The sequence below is a fragment of the Conger conger genome, chromosome 2 (genome assembly GCF_963514075.1).
Source record: "Conger conger chromosome 2, fConCon1.1, whole genome shotgun sequence".
NCBI classification, from domain to species: Eukaryota; Metazoa; Chordata; class Actinopteri; order Anguilliformes; family Congridae; genus Conger; species Conger conger.
In genome coordinates this window covers 38,247,211-38,265,509 of record NC_083761.1, presented here as the reverse complement: position 1 = coordinate 38,265,509, position 18,299 = coordinate 38,247,211, and the positions used below count along the sequence as shown (strand labels likewise).

Here is an 18,299-nt window from a genome sequence, read left to right as displayed (position 1 = left end):
TCTGTCTATCACTGAATTTGGCAATTTAATTGATAATTTATATTGTTAATAATAATTACCAAATTAAATCAAATAAACAGATTTTACATGTTGATTAAGTGAGGTGTGGAAACACTTGTGTTTGGTATTCCGAGTGCTGGATATTTAACCTATGGTTAAAACTGCTAGATTCAGGAATTGCTGTTTTAAATGCAATCCTCACTTCTCCCGAAACCCCTTTTCTCTAGAGCTCATGAAAGGCATACTCAATTGGGTTCAGATCGGGTGATTGACTTGGCCACTCAAGAATAGACTATAACATAGGATGTGTCTATACCATCAGCAGTTATATCATCAATGAAGAAAAGTGAGCCAGTACCTTTGGCAGTGATACATGCCCAGGCCATAATATCCCCACCAACGTGTTTAACAGATGAGGCGGCATGCTTTGGATCTTGGGCAGTTCCTTCTCTCCTCCATACTTTGCTTTTGCCATCACTTCATCTCATCTGTCCAAAATACCTTTTTTCCAGAACTGTTTTATGTACTTCTTGGCAAACTGTAACCGGGCCATGCTGTTTTTGTGGCTAACCATGGTTTGCATCTTTCAGTCTAGCCTCTATATTTCTGTTCTTGAAGTCTTCTGTGGACAGTGGTCATTCACAAATCCACACTCCTGAAGAGTGTTTCTGATCTGTCGGACAGGTTTTTGGGGATTTTTATTTATTATGGAGTTAATTCTTCTGTCATCAGCTGTGGAAGTATTCCTTGGCCTGGCAGTCCCTTTATGATTAGAAGCTCTCTTCTTTTGTAATTATGTTCCTATCAGTTGATTTTGTAAGCCTAAGGTTGATGTCTCTAACCATTTTATTCCTGTTTTTCAGTCTAATAATGGCTTATTTGACTTTCATTAGCACATATTTGGTCCTCATGTTGATCAACAGCAATAAGAGTTTCCATGGCTGATCGAAAGGTGCTGAAAGCTCCCTTATACCTGCATGAACAAGGTAATTAAACACACCTGAGCAATTACAAACACCTGTGAAACCATGTGTCCCAAACATTGTTATTCAATGAAATGGGGGGACTATGTATAAGCATCACTGCAATTTCTATATGGTGAAATCAAAATGCATAAAAATACCCTTTAATGAATCTGAGCACTGTGCACTTTAACCACACATTATTTGTGTGATTCCAAAAAAATAATAATCATTGAGGGCACTGTACTATCCACCATGTTCAAACACTGATTTTTGGATATTTGGGCAAATCAAAGCCTCAGAAATGTTGCTGTGATTTACGGACAGAAATTTTTGCAGCCAACTAGATTCAATTCCGCCCAATAACAGAACTATTTACTATGTGTTTGTAAAATAGGTTAAATGAAGGGTTACCTACAAAAAAGGGTTACTCTTCTCTAACATGAGCATGATTGTATGTGCCCAAAGGGGGGGGGAGAACATAAGAGTGTATATCTTTGGATTTGGTTTGTATTATAATAGGTTAAGTTAAAATACAAACATGAAGACACTGTGAGCAACAAGGTTATATTTGCAATAGCGTTGTTGTTGTTGTAGCACGCTGCAGTGATGTTAGCTTACATCCGAAGAAAGACGTTTAGTGTAGCTACTGCCAAACACAACGCTCTCCAAGGTAGGGATGATGGATTCTTTGGTCTGTGTTGGTGCACTGCGGTTCAGCCAGTTACTTTTCACTGCCCGTGGAAAACTGCAAATCAAACAAAAATTATATATGGACTTGACTGCTGGAGAACAGTTTAGGCTAGAAATCTGATGGTGGTGAGAATCATCTGTCAAGATGATTGGGTTGGCAAGTTGCAGGTTGGTAAGGCATATAGGGCACTGAGAGTTCAGCACTTTTCAGGTTGCCCATAGAAATAACTACATTAACCACCGACTTTCACCCAGTAGAATCATTAACTTCCATACTCTTCATGTAAACACTCGGTTTCAGATAAAAGTGGCTCCTGGAGAAGCTATTGCTTCTTGCCAGTCATCCTCAATATATTCATCATTAAGATTCACATAGTAGAGTCCACAGAAAAGAGCTTTGAGTATAAATGTAGAAAAAAAGGTTTTGTTCCTGATATAAATCCCAAACAATGTTCAACCCTTCTGTATGCCATGTTTCAAAAATTATTTGTTCTTAGTCAATGGTTTTGATGCATTTGATGGTATGTTTTATCCTTGATATTTTGTTTTATCTCCCCAGTGCTGTAAATAATAGAATAAGCCTTAATTTCAGTTATCTTTTTCTCAGCACAGCTTGTGAGTTTACATAACAACAAAAAGGGTGTGGAAAACCATGTGTGATCATACCATCACTCCAGGTCATTCTTAACAGTTCTAACTATGGGGGTAAAATTTTCCTTCGGTCCTCCACATTAGATGACACCTTTATTTCAAGGTAGGCAGTTATCAGCCTGTTATCTCTGCTCATGGCATGTCATATAATTGTTATGCCGATGACACCCAACTCTTTCTCTCCTTCCCCCCATCTGACACACGCAGGTCTCTACCTGTATCTCCACCTGCCTGAGAGACATCCAGAGCTGGATGGGCGACCACCATCTAAAACTCAACCCAGGTAAGACAGAGGTAATCTTCATTCCTGCTCTAACCTCTCCCTTCTTTGATTTTCCAATCTAACTAGGAGATACCACAGTGACTTCATCCCCCAGTGCAAGAAGTCCTCTAGGGTCCTCTTCACACTTGTTCCTGTGTTCGATCTGCACTTTGTTGTACATCGCCCTGGATAAGAGCATCTGCTAAATGCTTTGTAATATAATGTAATGTAATATAGCACATCTTGAAACCCCGATGAGACCTTGTCATCAGACCGAGAGTGAGAAAAGCAGACGGAACTGGTTGAGCAGGATTTCAACATAATATGTAGCTCAAAAGTATGCTACTCAAGGCAACAGATGTGACTGGTGTAACACCGTAAAAGTCACATTTAGAGGTATGTCTAATATCCATCCATCCATCCATCATCACCCGCTTATCCGGAGTCGGGTCGCGGGGGCAGTAGGCAAAGCCGGGTATTCCAGGCGTCCCTCTCCCCAGCAACGCATTCCAGCTCCTCCTGGGGGATCCCGAGGCGTTCCCTGGCCAGGAGAGATATATAATCTCTCCAGCGGGCTCTGGGTCTCCCTCGGGGTCTCCGCCCAGTTGGATGAGCCCGGAAAACCTCCAAAGGGAGGCGCCCGGGAGGCATCCTGATCAGATGCCTCAATTGGCTCCTTTCAACGCGAAGGAGCAGCGGCTCTACTCCGAGCTCCCTCCGGATGTCCGAGCTCCTCACCCTATCTCTAAGGCTGAGCCCGGCCACCCTACGGAGGAAGCTCATTTCGGCCGCTTGTATACGCGATCTCGTTCTTTCGGTCACTACCCAAAGCTTGTGACCATAGGTGAGGGTTGGGACGTAGATCGACCAGTAAATCGAGAGCTTCGCCTTCCGGCTCAGCTCCCTCTTCACCACAACGGTCCGGTGCAACGCCCGCATTACTGCTGACGCTGCACCGATCCGCCTGTCGATCTCAAGCTCCCTTCTACCCTCACTCGTGAACAAGACCCCGAGATACTTGAACTCCTTCACTTGGGGCAAAGACTCGTTCCCAACCCGGAGGGAGCAATCCACCGTTTTCCAGCAGAGAACCATGGCCTCGGACTTGGAGGTGCTGACTCTCATCCCGGCCGCTTCACACTCGGCTGCAAACCGCTCCAGTGCGTGCTGAAGGTCACGGTCCGATGAAGCCAGCAGAACCACATCATCCGCAAAAAGCAGAGATGCGATTCTGAGGTCACCAAACCGGACACTCTCCTCACCTCGGCTGCGCCTTGAGATCCTGTCCATGAATACCACAAACAGGACCGGTGACAAGGGGCAACCTTGGCGGAGTCCAACACCCACCGGAAACGTGCTTGACTTTGTGCCGAGAATGCGGACACAGCTCTCATTTTGGTTATACAGGGACCTGATGGCTCGTAACAACGGACCCGGTACCCCATACTCCCGCAGTACACCCCACAGGGTTCCCCGGGGGACACAGTCGAAAGCCTTTTCCAAGTCCACAAAGCACATGTGGACTGGATGGGCAAACTCCCATGACCCCGCCAGCAACCCTGCCAAGGTAAAGAGCTGGTCCACTGTTCCACGGCCAGGACGGAAGCCACATTGCTCCTCCTGAATCCAAGGTTCGACCGTCGGTCTAATGTCTAATATATGCAACAAATTCATCGTGGCAGTATAATTTAAAGCTTTTCAATTTCTAACAATGTTTGCTTCAGGTCTAGCCTGCAGACAACTGTGAGCATACATTAAAGCTAGGCTATCTTTATCGTTTCCTTTTGCCAAGATTGCTTCGGTTTTTTTCTTGCCAACGAGAACTGTCAATTACCTATGATTGACACTTTCCACACATTGTTATTTGTTACCATAGCTACCTCCGTGATACACGCTTATCTTGGGAGACTGACTTTTCACAAGCTAGCTAACTTATGACATTACCGTCCCTCAAACACCGAGCAGAATGATGAAACCAATAGTTATGTTCACTCGTGTTGTTTTTTTTTTTTTAAGCAATCGCAACCATGGCAAAACTTCTGTCTGACCACTCGCTAACTAACTACAGTGGGTTGTGTGTTTCATTTGGTGGTTTGCTTCTGCGGTAATAATTTTGCTGGTGGAAAAGTAATTTGTAGCAAGACTTCCCATAATCCATAGTGGATTAGGGTTCGCTATACATACATAAATGTGAGGGTATAGGGTCTATTTTCCACCACAGCACTTAAACTCATGAGCACTGGCATCTCATACATACCTTTTAAAGATTTACCTCAATTCTCTAGTGGGACTTTTGCTGTTTATGAAAGGTGCAACAAAAATTTTCAGCGCCGTTGACTGTAATCGAATGCTTTCATTTTTATAATTCTACTGACCAAGTACTATTAACAAGCTAATTATATGGGTTAGTGCTATTTGCTTATACTAGCTACTAACCTCATATGCAACCAGTAATAGCCAACAACACAGTAGCACTAACTTCTTGTTAGTAAGTTTTATCACCACTGCTGTGAAGTAAAAAAGTGGAAAAACTACATTTTCCATGAGAAGTGTATTGTTGATTTACACACAGAGGTCTACATTCTAAAACTCCAATTTGCAATATGGATGCCAATTATTTTTGTAGGCTAATACAATTCAGTGGGGATAGCAATCCTTATGCTGTTACGGTAACCTCACTGACAGGCCCATCAAAGACCATAAACCTTGCAATGTCGGCCTACCAATACAAACTTTAAAATAACAAATCAAAATGTATTTACAATATTAACCCCCTGAGCATATTTTGGTGGATTTTCCCCTCCTCCTAACTCCTAACCTGCATAACTTTAGTCTGCCTTTACGCTTCACCATCAAGCTCAACCATTGCTCACCTACATGAACAAAATATGAAACAGTCATTTCAGCATATTATGTGTGTGTGTGAACTGCAATGAACGACCCAAAAAATAGAAGAATTTCGTGAATTTCTTGTATTTTATAACACCCAGCCAACACATAATGTGTTCCAAGGCATTTGTTTTTACACATCACAGAAAACAGAATATTTATATAAAGTGGAAATTGGAAAACGAAACTGTGTAAAGTATTAAACTATATACAACGAGCATAGCTATATGCATATCAGAGATGGGGACTCGAGTCGCACTTAAGTCGCACACACTGTGACTTGAGACTTGACTCGAGTCTCGTCCTCAAAAGACTTGAGACTTGACTCGGACTGGAGGTTTGCGACTCGTGAACAATCTTTTTTTTTTTTGGGCGCATTAAGGAAATGTCTGGCGAGCTGAATGTCATTCCCTCCATCATAGGTAACCTTACGCATCTGGCGCGCGCTGCCACGGCCACAGATGACTACGACACTATGGCGAGCACACCTGCTACTGCTGTGCCATTTGTTATAGCCTTTGGCTATACTAATTTGACACAAAGAAAAGGAACGCTAAATGCAAAGTCTGCGGGATCTACATAAAGGATGCTGGATCGACCACATCCAACTTTATCAGGCACCTGATAACGCACCCAGATAGGTCAGTCACTTGGTAATGAAGTGAACGTTAGCGCCTGACGGTTAGCAAACATGTTTAGCTCAGCATCAGCTATCTTAGAAATGGACTAACGAACGCCAATCTAATCAAGTTAACCTCATTAGCTAGCTACAAAGCTAGTAGCACGCTAACGTAAGATAGTAGTGTAGCTGGGAGGGACGTGATTAGATTAGCGTTCGTTAGTCCATATCCATTTTTAGCCACCCTCTATATTCAGAAAAAAATATTGATATAGCCTGCAACATTATTAGAAGAACCAGTTCTTCTCTCAGAACCCGGTGGTTCCAGATGGATTTTGTTAGTTGCTACACAAAAAAAATGGTAGTTAACGTTATATCATCCAGATCTTAGTACTAATTAGTTTGCTTGCCAAAGACGCAAACTGTTCTTCTACGTAATCTTTACTTATCATTATTATTTCTGGTTCTTCCGGACGTATCTCCAACAGTTTTTAAGCTAGACATGTGACCACCATAAGCTATACTGGTCAGGTTGCTTTTTCTAGATTTATACTTTATATTTTAAACTATAAAGCTTTGAAAAACGACCTCCATTGACTTGACATTGGTGGAATGTTGAGCGTGCTAAACTGCTAAGAGGCTAACGTTACTAAGCAACAATTAACCTTTAATTTTTGTGCTCATTGATATCTTGGGGTTCTTTAAGCGATTATATGTAATATGTGCGGTATAATTGTGCATTTCAAAAAATTTGGTACACGAATGATAGTTAACGGTATCGCTGTGAGAAAAAAAAATCTCCATCTCTGAACGCTCGGTTTCGAAAGGTTTTTTCTACTCGACACAGTCTGATATATTTCGAGGTCGCACAGATTACATTTCGGGAGCATATGCGAAATGGTCGCAATTTCGATACTCTGTACAGACAAATAAAGAGGTTTTTTTTGATCTGTGAATCATGAAAAGCTACTCTAGTGAAGTCCCAGAATGAATATGAATATAGAGAGTGGAAATGAGCATAGGTCCCCTTTAATAAATTTAGCTCTAACAGCATGCTTGCCAGTTAGATACCTTACCGGACTTGACATTTTGAAATAACTTTCCTTTTGCTAGGGAGGGCAAAGCGGAGCTTTAGAATGTAGACCGCTGTGTGTTCACGTGAGTTCGCCGATACATTTCTCACAGAAAACATAATTAGGATAGGATTGTTTTAAACCTTTAAAAGTTATAAATTTTTTGGTACTGTATTTACTTCTGGAAACTGACTTTTCAGCTCTTTCATGATAATGCAAGCTTCTCAAAAGGGCACTGCTGCCCCCCTACTGTCAGAACCCTCAAGTACGTCAGACTGCTGTGGATTAGTGCGCTAACATATGCCACTCGGTAATGGTTGTGCAAGTAATTACTGTGGAAAAAAATTCAAATCTGCCACTGCCCGGCTGATCTCCGGAGGCGGCTATAGCAGTAACTTTAGATTGACCTATCAACAATTCCAGGCTCAAATGCGGTCCCAGACCGAGTTTTTAAGGACCCTGCTGAGATAATGTTACCTCGACATTATTTTGATTGAGTTACCTGTCGATGTGTTGTAGGCTAACAACGATTATGTTTCAATTTACAGTGAGCACCATAATTCATTGGAGAGTTACCTTTTTTAATATTTTGGTTCTGTACTTTAGTATTTTGAGTTTGAAAGGATGAAAATGACAATGACAATGACAATGAGGCTGAAGTGCAGACTGTCAGCTTTAATACATAGCCCCATTTTCGGGGATCAGAAAATATTGGACAGCGTAATATAATGTAGAATAAATTAATAATTTTTAATATTTGGTTGCATATCCTGTGCAACAAATGCTTGCAGTACCTTAAATGGGGTGACGATAAAGTGCTGTAATTTCTAAACGGTAAATCTTATATTGATGATGAAAATACCTTCAAATTAAAGCTGACAGTCAGCATTTGAACCTCATTGTCATTGATTCAAACTCAAAGTTCTAGAGTACAGAACCAAAATACCAAAAAATTAGTCACTGTCCAATAGTGCTCACTGTATATAGGCAAAGCCACCAAAACACATGCAAGGTGAAAGCATCTGGTAATTTTCAAGCTGCAAAATTAAGTAGCGTGTGTTAATTAAATTATTTGTTTATCTTGAAGATTGCTACTATGGATAGAAAATAGGTTGTAGCCTACTGTCACATTTGTATGAAGCAAACGGTACAGCCACATCACACATGGCAAACATTAGCCTAAGTTATAACAGAGTGTTTTGAGAACAGCAAAATTCAAGACGATGAAAGGTGAACTTTATTATTTATTTAATTAATTTTTAGAATAAAATGGGAAATCCATCATTTATAACATATGGCAGGCATTTTATATAGCGCCTTTATCCAAATTGATGCTTCTCCATTCACCCATTCATACACACACTCACACACCGATGGCGATTGGCTGCCATGCAAGGCGCCAACCAGCTCGTCAGGAGCAGTTGGGGGTTAGGTGTCTTGCTCAGGGACACTTTGACACAGCCCAGGCGGGGGATCGAACCGGCAACCCTCCGACTGCCAGACGACTGCTCTTATTTATATGATTCATATGATTCAATTATAATAAAATTGTATCATGATATTATTCATTCACAGACTTTGTCTCCACTGCTGATTTTGAGTGGTGATATAAACTTAACCTCACTTGCTGCCAAGGGAACAAGAAGAACATGTTTGCTGCCATGTTCATAAAGCCTATGTTTTTCAAAAGGTATGGAAGATTCTGCTCTGCTGGTTAAACATCAGAGTAGTTTAAAAAAATCAAACAGTTTTTTCTACGGCTGCAACCGCAGCCTTGTTCTGTTGTACACTGTCTGCTGAATTTGACATTTTCAATTAAGAAACTGAAACATTCCATATTTTTTCAGCAGCTACCATGGATCATGCACTAAGATTGTAGATAAAATAGGGCCCATTACAAATTTGTCATCAGAAAAAATCAATCGGTTGAAAAACGCTTGATACAAAACAATTGTAGTGCAACTACATTTGGCAGCCTTTCCCAGAATTTGCACATGAAATCAGTATTTACATTACCCCAACATAAGTCTACACAGGATTCAATTCATATGTACCAGTGTGGTAAACTCACCTGATTAGGGGCTGATGAAGAGCAACCAAGGACCCATGGATAGTAACAGAGAGGACTGACAGATGAAAATAATCAAACATGATGTTGACATGCTGGTGAACACCACGGTAAAGGTTAAAGTGTAATCGCAGGGTGCGACTGCTTATCATTGGCAGGGAACTCATATCCTCTGGCCTGTGTACAGAGAAATAGAGCGGGTTGGTCGGGTGACCAGCAGAATGTAATTATAAACACAGACACATTAGAAATCACAAGTTACGATAACATTTACAATTACTTTAATCAATCATTCCAAAGACACTAAATGGACACTGACAGAACTAACTAGTTAATTAAAAAGTTGTATGACAGCAGTATGTGCTAATACAAATAAATGCTGCATGCAAAATGTATACATACAGTACACTGTGTGTGTATACACTGCAATCCATACGTATTTGATTTTGGACGGTTTACCTCTGTACTCAAGCATATTGGATTGGAAATGAAACAATGAATGCTTTAATGTGCAGGTATTTATAGCCATATCAGGTGAACTACATAGAAATAGCAGCCTTGCAGCCTGTTGGAGCCAAAATAGCTTTATGTTATTTATTGTGGAAAAACATCCTATTTTTGAGTTGTAGTTTGGCATATCTGCAATATTAAAAATACAAGCTTTTTATTGGCCATTGAAAGTGGGTCCCGCCCAACTTAAGGACACAAGATGGAATTTAGGGAAGTGTTTTTTTGGTTTGATTAGTTGAGTCCTGACGGGTGTGGGGCGACACAGTTTTTCAACCACCACACACACAAGGCGGCACACGCCGAGATTTTTTGATACCAACAGTAAGCCTACATATAGGATACTGACTTGACTACACAGAGACCGACCATAACTTTACATTTTTAAGAGCATTTTAATTCGTTGGATATTGGATACGAATTACGGATGATGAACAGAAGAAACAAACAGGTGCGTTGCAATTACACCCATTCGTGCCAGGACAGTGGCTAATTGACTTGCATGATAGCCATTCCACAGCCTGTAGTATTAATTGGACAGTTGGCTGTTCAGCTGTTTCTTGGCAGGAACAGTGACTGTGTGTCACAGCATCATTAGTTCATCCACAAAAACAAAAGGTTTTGAGATGATTATAGGTGTGGCAGTAAAGCAGGTCATCATAAGACAAAAAAAACTGACTAAAAAGAATGTGCTGGTGAGCTCACCAGTAGCAAACAACCAGACGGATCACGGAAGAACATTGTAGTGGATGACCTAAGAATACTTTCAATTGTGAAGAAAAAAATATTTTTTGACTGTCAGTGGTTTCATGTTTCATTTGGCGGTTTGCTTCCAGCCAGGAAAAAATACTTGCAAGTTCCAACAGTAGGGGCAGTCGCATTGCAATTTAGCCTGTAACAGGCAGAGCAGTCATTTGTAGAATGTCCATTGTTTATTTAGAATTTCTCTGGAGGAATAAATTATCCTTGTTGTTCATGTCACTGTTGTATTTTTCTACAAACATGCTTGTACATAGAAATGCTATCATCTACATTTTGTATAGGCTCTCTAGAGCACGATGAGCGACTGCCTTTGACCAGGATTGATAATGTAGTTGCAGAGAAAATGTGTTACCCCCATCTGTGCTCAAGCAAATTCAGTATAGCTCCTCAAAGGCTATGGGCATGTTATTGAAGTGAAGATTAAAAAGCATTTTAGCATGACATTACATTTCCAACAGTCAATATTTTGTTAGGCTTGCATAAAACAACACAGCATTTTTTCGCCAGTGTAACAAAACTTTAGCATTTTCAATACACATGCAAAGACTGTTGCACTTTGGCAAGAACTTCTTCAGATTTTATGCCAAAAAAGGTTTTACGTTTTACAACCAAATAATTATTATGCGAAATAGAGGAGTTTCAAGGAATCTCTCCTCTGAGTGAATATTTCTGAGGAAGACAAGAGAAAAAATGTTGACAATAGAAAGTATTTTCAGTGACGTGACCCCATTTTATATCGATGAGCCCCTAAATACATTCTCAAATTTATTGATTTTTGTTCAGTATGCTTATAAAGAGCCAGCCTATTTTCGAATAATAAATAGCATGTGAAATTATGGAATGTGTTTGACTTGTTTTCTTGACAAAAACTACAATCAATGTCCTAAATGAATATATTAGCATACAAGATGGTATTATTGTACATATTGTTCATGATCTTCTCGACCTGTTACTGTCTGAGGATAGCTGCAAGGAGAAGGACGTTGGGACAGAGAGGTGGGAGAGGGTGACAGGTGGAGGAAGTGCAAAAACTTTTCTTCAGGATAAAGTATTATATATTTTAGTAAGCAAAATTTAGTATTTTGCAAGCGCCTTGTGATGAAAAAGGGCGCTGCTTTCCCCCTACTCTGAGAACCTGCAAGTATTTCAGACAGCTGTGGATTAGAGTGCTCACATATGGCACCTGTTGGTGGTTGTGCGAACAAGAAATTATTGTGGAAAAAACTAAAAATCTGCCGTAACCCGGCAGATCTCCGAGACAGAAGCCTCAAATGAAACACAAAACCACTGTATATAAAAACTTTATTTCAGATTATGTTAATCCATCTAATTATTTGAATCTCCTGTAATCTGCCAGCAGCAACCCTACTTCTACCAAATGGCTGCAGCTAAGCAGGTGTGGGCTTGGTTAGTACTTGGATGGGAAACCGCCTGGGAAAAGGTGGGCGGTGTTGGTGGGCCAGTAGGTGGAGATCTTCCCTCTGGTCAAATACATCGCAATGCCCCTGTGCTGTGATGGGGACACTGTGCCATAGGATTAGACCTTAAACCGAGGTCCTGACTCACTGTGGTCATTAAAGATCCCATGGCATTCTTCACAAAGAGTAGGGGGTTCCTCAGTGTCATGGCTAAATTCCCAACCTGGCTCTTTCAATCAGCCAACTAATCATACCCTGATTTGATTAGCTAAAAAAAAAGGTCTCTCCCTCTCTACCTCAGCTGATGTGTGGTGAGCATTCAGGTGCAAAATGGCTGCCTTTGCATCACCAGGTTATATAGATAAGGGCTGTAATTTCTATATGGATCACTGGATATGGATGTATTCTTAAATTAAAGCTCCCTGTCTGCATTTAATTATATTCATTGTTAAAAATCCAATGTTCTGGAGTCCAGAGCCAAAACAACAAACTTGTGTCTCTGTACAAATACTTACGGACTGCACTGTACATACACGATTGGGGATTTATTAGACTTATTGGCCTTCTGCTGCTGTAACCTATCCACTTAGTGGTGTGACGCGTTGTGTGTTCAGAGATGCTCTTCTGAATACCACTGTTGTAATCCGTGGTTATATGCGTTATTGTCACCTTCCTGTCAGCTTCAACCAGCTGTCCCTTTCTCTTTTGACCTCTCTCATTAACAACATGTTTTTGCCCGCAGAACTGCTGCTCACTGGATGTTTTCAGTTTATTGCACCATTCTCTGTAAACTCTAGAGCAGGGGTGCACGGCAAGGGCCGATCCGCTTCAGGATTTGTTGGCACAATGTCATGAGCAAATAATGTGTATATGCACCAGCTACAGCTGCAGACTACAAGTGTATCCTGAAGATTTTACTGTGCTCAAGGAGTGAACCAACATAATTTATCAAGCTGTCAGAAAGATAAGGCCAGAAAAGAAGGGCCAGCCTGGTCGAAACTTACAGGAAGCTGATAGAAATGCAAATAACCACGTGTGACAACAGTGGTATGCAGAAGAGCATCTCTGAACACACAATGCGTCAAACCTCTTAAGTGGATACGCTACAGCAGCAGAAGGCCAATAAGTAAAAAAGAAATATGTCTAATAAATACCTAATAAAGTGCTCACTGAGTGTATATAAACATACACTGCATACTGTACATTCAGCTCCCGAATTCTTGGCACCCTTGAGAGAAAAAAAAAAAAAAAAAAAAAAAAAACCCTGCATATGACAAGCAACATAAGATAATAATCTATCTGTTACGTTCATACATATGGGAAAACTAAAGTAGGCTCCAGAATTATTGGCACCATTGAGTAAAATACTTAATTTTTGTACTGTACTTTATACTGTGCTTTATAGAATACCTCATCATTGCCCACACCTGGTTCCGGAAGAGATTTTCCAATTCATTTTTTCCATAAACATTTGAGAAGGTTCCTAGCTAAAGCATTTTAAGCCATGAACTGAACCATCCAGTTACCAGATGAATCATGATATTATAAAAATGTGTTTAGAGCAATCTTTATGAAACGGAAAAAAGTCAAAGGTACAAGACTGTGTATTTACTGATACTTAATGACAATGAACTACACATCCCATAAAGCATTGTGAAGAATGTAATCAAACTGCTTTCCGCTCACTTTCGTGTTTTAAACAGATTGTAATCACGTACATTTTAGGTTAGTTACATTTGATATTTAGTGCATTCTTGTATTTACACTGGGGTGCCAAAATGTATGCACCCTTGTTTTAAATGTCTGTTACAATTCATGCCTGTTACAATGTGAAAGCAAACCTGGTGCTCATTACACAAAATCATTCTCATCCGGCTGCCTCATTTTGGTTTTGTATTGTACTTTTGCGCACAGCAACACACCAAAGCTCTATGTGGGCTGGCCATGCGTGTCCAAGGGATGGAAAAACTAATCTTGGAGTTTGACTGAATTAGAATTATAGGCCAACTAAAATATATTTTTTTAATAATGATGCATTTCACTTTAATTATGTATCCCTGTTACACCTAATAGCCTACACTTTATCGGAAAGTTTTTGTGATTTGCAATATTCAAATGAAACCTACCCATCACTAAGAAGCCATCCATCAGTGACAAAGCGGTGACACAAATTAAAGTTACTCCAAATATAGCTGTGTGTGCTCCTAATTTAACCACACTAGATAATAGCCTAGCCTACTCTGTAATTGGCATCACATACAACTTGTTGGGCGATGTTTACAGTGTGGAAGCCTACCCATTTCTACACAAAAGTGTATACCCCTTTGTAAGCAGATGTTAGAATAAATAGCATCGGCTACACGTAGACTATGTATTACATGAAATACTTCACTTTAGGCAATAATGGGCCAAATTACTTTTGTGAATCAGCCTATTTGAACATGTGAAACACTATTGGAAGAAACACTGTTTTTGCAAAGAGGTCTGTAGTCATCGCAGTTTTATTTGCGATTCTCAAGGGATGCATTTTCGTAAAACATGTTTTAATAAGGTATTGCAAATCACTTTCGTGAAACAAGCCCTTGAACTCTAAATTGTTAAAGTTAAACATAAGACCTTTCTGCAAATTTTGACGTTAGATTGCTTTTTATTTAAATTAACATTTTACTGTTCATAAATTATATCATAAAAGAATAGGGGCCTGTGCAAAATTTTGGGAACCCTTCTACATTATTCTCTGTTACTTAAAAAAAAAAAAAGATGATTACGAAGGCCCGGACCCAGGTGATTTACACGTTAGCGCTTCAATGAGTCAGGTGAGTATAATTCCAGGACCTAACTTTCTATTCTAAACTCCAGGCCTTCTAATATATGCAACTGCAGTGGCTATTCTGTCTGGAGTTAACAACCATAACAACTCTACAGTTGTCCAAGGATGTCGGAATGAAGATTCATTTTCCCCAAGTAGGAGAAGGCTACAAAAAACTCTCAACATTTCAAATCTATTTCCACTGTCAGAGCATTATTAGAAAATGGAAGATAAATAGAACAATTGAAGTCAAGGCAAGGACTGGAAAACCAAGAAAGATTTTGGATAGAATGGCCCGAGACCTGGTGAGAAATGCTCAGAAGAACCCTTACTTCACTGCAAAAGAGCTGCAAAAAGAGTAGCAGACACAAGTCTAGCTGTTCACAGGACAACAATACAATGTATTTTAAACAACAAAGACCTACATAGCAGAGTTGCCAGAAAGAATGATCTCAACGCAAAATAATGTGTCTGAAGTATGCAAAAGAAAACATTGAGAAGCCTGAAGCCTTTTTGTGCTTTGGACTGAGGAAAACAAAATTAAACTTAAAAAGGTATGTTTTGAGAAAGAAGGGTGAAGCCTTTGTATAGAAGAACACCTTGCCAACTGTTAAGGGGTGGCATTGGCTCAGGAGGCAAGAGCAGTCATCTGGCTGTCTTCCGCCCGAGCTGTGCCAAAGTGTCCCTGAGGAAGACACCTAACCCCCAAATGCTCCTGACAAGCCGGTTGGTCGGGTGGCATGGCAGGAAATATTGTGCAAGTGGAAGGAGGAATGAATTCCACCAAATAAAGAAATAAGGCTAATATTTCAGTCCAGACATTGAGGTTTAAGAGAGGTTGGGTATTCTAGCAAGACAAGGATCCAAAGGATGAAGTACCTCCAGGAAAGATGGCGGTTGATGAAGGTTTTGGAATGGCCACCACAGTCCCCAGACTTGAATATTATTAAATCTGTGCAGGGGCATACATGCAAGGAGGCTGATGGGCCTTTCGTTCATGATTTGCCAACTTACATACATGCTTCATTTTTATGAGTGGAATGGTGACCCATCTGTTTGTGGTTCAAAGGTGCTGTAATGTCTGCTAATATTGTGACCGTGGTGGATAAGTGACAGAGTGACAGAGTGCATACTACATACAGTCCCCTCCGAAAGTATTGGGACAGCAAGGCGAATTCCTTTGTTTTTGCTTTACACTGAAGATAAGTTTGAGGTCAAAAGATGTAGATGAGATGACATATTGTTATTTCTGCTTTTATTGGTGGAGGACGTGTCATGGCTTGGGCTTGCATGGCTGTTTCTGGAGTGGGCTCACTAATCTATATTAACTCATGATGGTAGCAGCAGGATGAATTCAGAAGTCAACAAAATCATGCAGTCCAAGAAATGCATCCATTAATTGGGAGGAACTTCATCATGCAGCAAGACAAATTACCCAAAACACACTGCCAACACAATAAAGGACTTCATTAGGGAGGAAAAGTGGAAGGTTTTAGACTGGCCAAGTCAATCACCAGACCTTAACCTAATTGAGCATGCATTTCACCTGCTGAAGAGGACATGCAAGGAAAAAAACGCTCGAAACAAACAACCACTTGAAGAGGCTGCAGTAAAAGCTTGGAAAAACATCACGAAAGAACAAACAGTTTGGTGATGCGAATGGGTCGCAGGCTTGGTGCAGTTATTGAAAGCAAGGGATATGCTGCCAAATATTAAGTGTTATTTACTTTAATTTACTTAAATACTCTCTGTTCCAATACTTTTGCCCACTTAAACATTTGGTGGTCTGATAAATGTTCTAAGTAGTTTAACACATCTAGGTGTGAATTACCAGAAAATAAAAGCGGAAATTCTGAACTCTTGTCCCGTGTTCATCTCTTTATCTCAACCCCAAATGTATTCAGTGTAGTGCAAAAACAAAGGAATTGGCCTTGCTGTTGCAATACTTTTGGAGGGGACTGTATATGATTATATGGCTGTTCTTCAACAATTCATGAATTCATTGTGTCTTGCCTCAGTAGTGAATAGACCACAACCAGATCTTTTTATTGCCGTCAATTGGATTGGTTCTAATTGACAGTTGGTTCTAATTACTTGGGTTAACTGCCATTTTGTCATTTGTCTACTTCCACAATCCCAACTAGGCTTTGGCCTACACCCTGATGAAGGCTTTATAATAAAGGCTTTTTTTGCCAAATCTTCCAGAGAAAGAATTTGATTACTAAATTTAAAAAATTGAAACGAGAGTAAATGTATTGAAATAAAAGTATATAGTTTTCCCATATGTTTGAACATAACATATACTGTATCATTATCCATGTCCTTTATTATATATGAAGCCCCAGTGTGCCGATAATTCTGCAGCCCACTGTATATAGCCTTTTGATACATACGAATAATCCCCATCTGTGAAGTGCAAGTCTAATGAAAGCTGGAAGTCCATTTCGTTGAGTAAAACTTCAACCTGAAAAATAATTGGAATAAAAGATTCAATAAGGATGTTTGTATAAAAACCTCTGTGAGTACTTTTTCACATACTGCTATAAATATATAGTCACCTGAAAAATAAACATTATTCATTATTTTGTGTACCTCAATAAATATGGCACATTTAATTAAATGTAATTTAAATAATTACCAACGTTTTGGCAGCAAAGCTGCCTTCATCAGGGCAAGGCTAATTCTAAACATTAAATTTGCAAAAAGGACAACTACAACAATGTACAACAATATAGTATTCAATAGGAATTCATTCATATCTATTTTATGTAGGTCTAAACAAGGTGTACATATTCTTTTTTTGCATTTGTACCCCAATAAATACTGAACTTGGCAGCCACTGTAGCATTTTCAGAACTGATTAATCTATTAGATGCATCACAAGAACTAAATAAATTTTAGCCTAGTCTCGAAAACGCACAGCACTTCTTCCTGGCATTTGACACAGCGACCACTCTCTGTATGGAAAAAAAACATGTCTGTGCAGAATTTATCCTTTGCCAATTTTCATTTATGCCCCCTCATTCTACTAACCAAACCCAATCTGGAGAATCTCCTGTAGTTCACTTTGTTAATCCCTTTACTGAATTTGAAAGCCCCAATCATACCTCCCTTAAGCCTCCTGATCTTGAAGATACTAAGCATCTTAAGTCTGTCCTCATTATTTTTATCTTTTATACCAGGGATCAATCTGGTTGCCCTTCTTTGAACCTTTTCCAAAGCCTCTATCTTTCTTGTAGTACGGTCTCCAGATCTACACACAATACTCCAAGTGTGTTTGTTCACCAGCCAGCTGAAAAGCTGTGCGAGTCCGGTTATTTGTGTTATATTTGTCATTTTTGTTTATTATACTCTTGTATAATCAATACTCTTGGCTATGTATCCCAGCATCATATTGGCCTCTTTGATGTTACAGCACATTGAAGTTGGACCCACTCTACATTACTTAAATGTAATCATATTTTGCATGCTTGTTAACTCATTTTTATACGCCAGTGAAAGAGGAAGTGATGGAATGACAGAATATAGAGGAATTAGAGCAGGCCCTCTTAATTTTATTGTGGAGCAATCACTTGTGCCAAGTGGT

General features: G+C 39.9%; 1 protein-coding gene across 5 annotated transcripts in view; it reads right to left on the bottom strand.

The window, feature by feature from the left end:
* Nucleotides 1–18,299, bottom strand: part of LOC133116733 (protein FAM135A-like) — a 120,606-nt gene that overhangs the window by 62,273 nt on the left and 40,034 nt on the right. For all 5 annotated transcript variants that reach the window (XR_009705901.1, XR_009705900.1, XM_061226637.1 and 2 more), the window contains 3 exons: nucleotides 17,107–17,177; nucleotides 9,221–9,394; nucleotides 1,584–1,710 (listed from right to left, as the gene is read on the bottom strand). Coding sequence is in view for 3 of the 5 variants with exons in the window: in XM_061226637.1 (XP_061082621.1) it covers nucleotides 1,584–1,710; nucleotides 9,221–9,394; nucleotides 17,107–17,177 (372 nt within the window). In the remaining 2 variants the exon portion in view is untranslated. The remainder of the gene's footprint in view (nucleotides 1–1,583; nucleotides 1,711–9,220; nucleotides 9,395–17,106; nucleotides 17,178–18,299) is intronic.